This window comes from Alnus glutinosa, chromosome 1, assembly GCF_958979055.1.
Source record: "Alnus glutinosa chromosome 1, dhAlnGlut1.1, whole genome shotgun sequence".
Lineage (NCBI taxonomy): Eukaryota > Viridiplantae > Streptophyta > Magnoliopsida > Fagales > Betulaceae > Alnus > Alnus glutinosa.
This window is the reverse complement of record NC_084886.1, coordinates 19,702,461-19,707,560: the sequence shown is the minus strand read 5'-3', so window position 1 is coordinate 19,707,560 and position 5,100 is coordinate 19,702,461. Positions and strand designations below refer to the sequence as shown.

Here is a 5,100-nt window from a genome sequence, read left to right as displayed (position 1 = left end):
AAAAGAAAATTATTATAATTCAACTCTTGTGGTTATTTAGGAGTTTATAAGGTTTCTCGAATAACCCTAACCTTAGGAGGCCTAGGGTACCTCGAATACCTTATTATCATACGCACTAACTAACCTAATTATCCACCGTCCATCCCTGTTACAGAGGTCCATAACAAAATATCAGTGATATTTTCGTAAAAAAAAAAAACAAAAAAAGCAGCTAAATCTTTTGGTACAAGTTTTTAGGCGACAATTAACATATTAATAAAGCGTTTATATATATATATATAAAAGAAAATGATCAAAACACTCACAATGCACAACAATGGCATAATACCAAGGCACAATGAGGTGGGGTCCACACATTGGGTGGGACCCAATGTACCTTTGTGTTGTGTCATTGTTGTACACAAAGAGTACAAGAATCACTCCTCGTATATATATATAGGGGTTTGATTCCTACACTTCACCGGTACAACAATTGCACAACACCCCCTCACATGGGGTGGGCTCCACACACTGGGCTCCACCCCCATGTAAAGGGGTGTTGTGTAATTGTTGTAGTGGTGTTGTAAATCCATCATTTTTCATATATATATATATATATATATATATATTATCTTCCAGGAAAGAAGTAATCAAAGTCAAGGGTTTGAATAAGTCAACGAAGTCAATTCGTGTGCTGCTGGAATTAATATAAGCGAAAACAAAAGGTACTGAACTTTCAACGCTTCAACGCCTGCGTAAACCAGTTGTTGAGAAAAGATAGAATAACAGGTAGTTGAGAGAAGTTTTGTGTACGTGGAGCTTCATGCGTGGTGCCTATAAATTATCCGTATCGGGCAGCTCACATACATAGATCGACGATCTAGTGGGAGGGGAGAGACTTAGAGATGGAGGACAGAAGGAGTATTAATGAATTTCCAGAATCATATCCAATGAATGAAGGAGATGGAGCTTACAGCTATGCTCAAAATTCCAGACATCAGGTATCATTTTCAATTTTTATTTTATTTTATTTTATAATTTGCACTGTTGTTTTTCCAATACTATTCTGCCACATGTATGTAAAAGCATGCACATAGAAGCACATCTACTGGGTTGTCTGACATTAATTCCTTCTGACAATTTTTATCGGCGGATGTACGTGTCTAATACCAAAATATTTTAAATTTCTCTTATCATTTTCCTATTGCTTCCGATATATTTCTCTATTTATATTTTATTTTTAAATCTTCTATGTATACCTTCTAAATTAACGTATGAATTATCTTTATTTTATGTTGTTCTTGATCTATTTTGTGGAAATCCCCTTCTGTCGAAGTATGACGGAAAGGATTTTCATAAAATAGATCAAAAAATAACAAAAGAGATAGATAAATCTTACGTTAATTCAAAGTCTCACTAAAATAATGATATATAAGAAGGGGTTGAACCAGATTTTCACTAGTCTTGACAAAGTCTCATCACCAAAAGAGAAGATAAATCACATTTCAAACAAAACATCTATTTTCGTTATTCATAATTTGTCTCCATAGAATACAAAGCATTTAAATAGACACTGAAAATAAATTCTAACTCTAATTTCACTATCTTTTGGGCCAAGTCCATTATGAATTGCAAAATACATTAACTCTTAAAATATAAAGCCTAAATAAATTTAAGGACCAAGTATTCTTGCCTTATCTGCATCAGAATGGTTTTGGTACAGGAAACACAATTGATAGGAAGATTTTAGCAACAAGGAATCTAGGACAATCAAGGAACTTGTTTCGAGGGTCAAATAATATATGGTAAGCAAAAAAAAAATATTAGAAGGAAAAAGAAGAAAAAACAATATATTAATGCACAGGAATGGAGCCAGACATTTTAGTAAGAGGGGGCCAATTTTATTTATTTTTTTTTGAAAGTAAGGGTTTCATATATATATATATATATAATTTGGACCGAGTTAGAATTCAGTGAAATTTTTGTTTAAAAAGTAATTAATATGATATGAAACATGAAAAAAATTAAAACATTTTAAAGTTAATTTTCTTCTATAAAAAGATGAAAGTGAAAGAAGAAATTACCAAACAAATCCACCGGTACCCACAAATTCACAAAATAAATTTCAAATGTCCCGAGTCAGCAAAAACCACATCCGTTTGCTAATTTAATTTTCAACGGCAATATATGAGACCACATGATAACTATAATAGGGATGCTCTTTTCTTTTAGCATTTTCTCCTCAATAAAGACAGTCCCACTTTTGACTTTTGTGGAATTTTGAGGAATTGGGCCAGCCTTTTCTTTTGACTTTTGAGGAATTTCCCCCCTCTTCTTGATTGTTCCAAAGTCTATGCAACATTAGAAAGCAAAGCACCTAATCTGAAGAAAGAGAGAGAGATGGGAAGCGTGGCAGAGGCGGTGGGAAGCCTGACATCCAAGCTACCACTCTTCTCAGTCCCACTGATGCAGTCAACGGCGCCTTCCGACATGCTAACCCCGCCACTCCATAGCTCAGCCTTGGTCCCATTTCGCTGGGAGGAAAAACCAGGCAAGCCCAGGCCCTGCACCGCTCTCGCCACCGTCACTGACGTCTTTGTCACCAAGTGCTTGGAGCTGCCTCCAAGGCTACTGTCAGATACAAAACTGTCTTCACCCACCACGGTCTTGGAGGATCTTTATGTGGGCAGGTCTAAAGGAAAAATCTCATGAGCTCAGACAAGAACAGGAGCATTTCAAACTTATAAATTTTTTTTTTTAGAAATTGTGGGGGGGGGCGCCATGGCCCTGCCGGCCCCCTTCCTCCGTCACTGTTAATGCACGTAATATGTATGTTGCATTGCATGGTTTACATTATTCACCTTTTTTCCTAATTATAATTAACATATTTATACGCCCTATATATCCAAGCTAGCTAGCTTGGATATAGTTGTTTAAACACATATTATACGCTACTCAAATAATTAGAGTACTATTCTTCGACCATTTTTTTATTTTTTCCCAACAAAAAAAAATTACTACATATTACCTTTTATGTTCGTTAGAGAAGTTCTAGATTGAATATTTCTTTTTTCCCCATAAAATTAGTCATTGAACTCACAATATGTCTATTAATTTACCATTGTAGCAAAAATGAATAATTGCTAGATGTGAATCTCCACACGTCCTCTCCATTTCAAATGAATTAAAAAAAAAAAAAAAAAAGCCGGTTCTTTAAAAAAGAAGAGTAAGACAATTTTACCCCCTTTTTATTCAAGCAACCGGCTCGTCTCTTGTACCCATCTTCCATTATTATAATCACGCATAACAATGGTTATAAATGAAGACATTAAAACTAAAAATAATGACTTTGCTGGTTTACAGAGAAGATGTATTGAAACAGCCAAAGAAAGTATCAAGGAGGCAATTGTCAAGAAATTTGACATCAAGACCCTTTCTGCACCTTTAAACTCAATTTTTGTTGCAGACTTGGGTTGTTCTACAGGACCCAACACCTTTCTTGCAGTGCAAAACATTGTAGATGCCATAGAACTCAAATACCAGCAATCAGAAAATGAGATCCCAGAATTCCAAGTTTTCTTTAACGACCATGCCTCCAATGACTTCAACACTCTCTTCAAGTCCTTCCCACCAAACAGAAACTACTTAACCGCTGCGGTGCCAGGCTCTTTCTACGGCCGCCTATTTCCCAAAGCCACTGTTCACATTTTTCACTCCTCTAATTCGCTTAACTGGCTCTCCAAGGTGCCCAAAGAGATTACGGACAAAACTTCTCCTGCATGGAATAAAGGCAGGATACATTACACAAATGCTCAGAAAGAAGTTGTGGAAGCCTATGCAACTCAATATGCCATGGACATGGAGTCCTTCCTGTGTGCAAGAGCAGAAGAGCTTGCCGTTGGAGGGTTGATGGTGCTTCTCATATCTGCTGTCCCAGACGTCATTCTCTCTTCTGACGTCACCATTTGTACACATCTAGAACTTCTGGAATCTTGCCTGGTGGACATGGAAAAAGTGGTAAGAAAGCTTAATAAGTAGATAGAGACTAAATTAAGTACGCGAATGCTTTTCCATTTAATTTGGAAGTATCATACATGAACAAAATTAAGAAAAACAGAACAAAACTATCCAATGTGGAGTCTATGTAGAATTGAGGTGTCTTCCAAATGACCAACACTGAAAGCAAAAGATTTTGGTTAATTTATAGATGATTTTTCCATGAGAGCCTAATGGGTATCCTGATTGCAGGGATTAGTTTCTGAAGCAGAACTGGACTCTGTCAACCTGCCCATTTATTTCCCATCTCCTAAAGAGGTAATGGCAGCCTTTGGAAGAAGTAAGCGTTTCAGCATCGAGGGCATCCAAGAGTTCGGTAACCAAGACAACCAAGTGAGCCTCCAAACGCTTACTTTGACCCTCAGAGCCGGACTCGGAGGAGTATTTGAAAAGCATTTTGGAAATGACATCGTGGATGAGGTCTTTGATCGCTTTTCTAAGAAAGTTGCAACCAAATTCTTAAACCTTAATGAGAACCAAAAAACATTGTTACTGTCTGTCCTTCTGAAATGCAAGCCAAATGATTAGAATTGGATTTTCTGGTGGCCAGAAATACAAGAGCAGTGCTACGGAGAAGGAAAAATTCCGGATTTCATCCGGAATTTTGGCTGTGCAGTGGCATTTTTGTAATTATTTACCTTCTCCTCAGTATTACCCGAAATTACAATGCTTGCTGCGAACTAAAACTTTATTTCATGTATTAGCTTAATGATGCATAATAAAGTAAGAATATTATTCGGTCTTTAGATTTATGTAGGTTTTGTATTTTAAGAGTTAATGTACTTTACAATTCAATAATGGGTTTGACCCAAATTCAATCAATTAGTCAAAATAAGGTTAGAGTTATTTTGTAATTCAATAATAGGCTTGGCCCAAAGTTAGTCTAATTAGAGTTAGGGTTAGGGTTTATTTTACAGTGTCTATTTAAATGCTCTTTGTATTCGTATGGAGATAGATTATGATCTATAAATAAATAAAGATATTTATTTCTTGGAGGCATGATTTCTCTTCACTTTTGGTGGTGAGGCTCTGCCAAGACCAGTTAGACTCTGGTTCAACCCCTTT

General features: G+C 36.3%; 1 protein-coding gene across 1 annotated transcript; it reads left to right on the top strand.

Moving 5' to 3' along the window:
• The first annotated feature begins 843 nt into the window (after nucleotides 1-843).
• Nucleotides 844-4,781, top strand: LOC133876358 (loganic acid O-methyltransferase-like). Its single transcript, XM_062314630.1, has 3 exons — nucleotides 844-980; nucleotides 3,343-3,996; nucleotides 4,228-4,781. The coding sequence occupies exons 1-3, from the start codon at nucleotides 885-887 to the stop codon at nucleotides 4,561-4,563; spliced, it is 1,086 nt and encodes a 361-aa protein (XP_062170614.1). The 5' UTR covers nucleotides 844-884; the 3' UTR covers nucleotides 4,564-4,781.
• Nucleotides 4,782-5,100: the final 319 nt, after the last annotated feature.

Coding starts and splice junctions, on each gene's coding strand:
- LOC133876358 (XM_062314630.1), top strand. CDS start 885: ATGGAGGACAGAAGGAGTATTAATGAATTTCCAGAATCATATCCAATG. Junction 981..3,342: donor CTCAAAATTCCAGACATCAG/GTATCATTTTCA, acceptor GCTGGTTTACAG/AGAAGATGTATTGAAACAGC. Junction 3,997..4,227: donor TGGTGGACATGGAAAAAGTG/GTAAGAAAGCTT, acceptor TCCTGATTGCAG/GGATTAGTTTCTGAAGCAGA.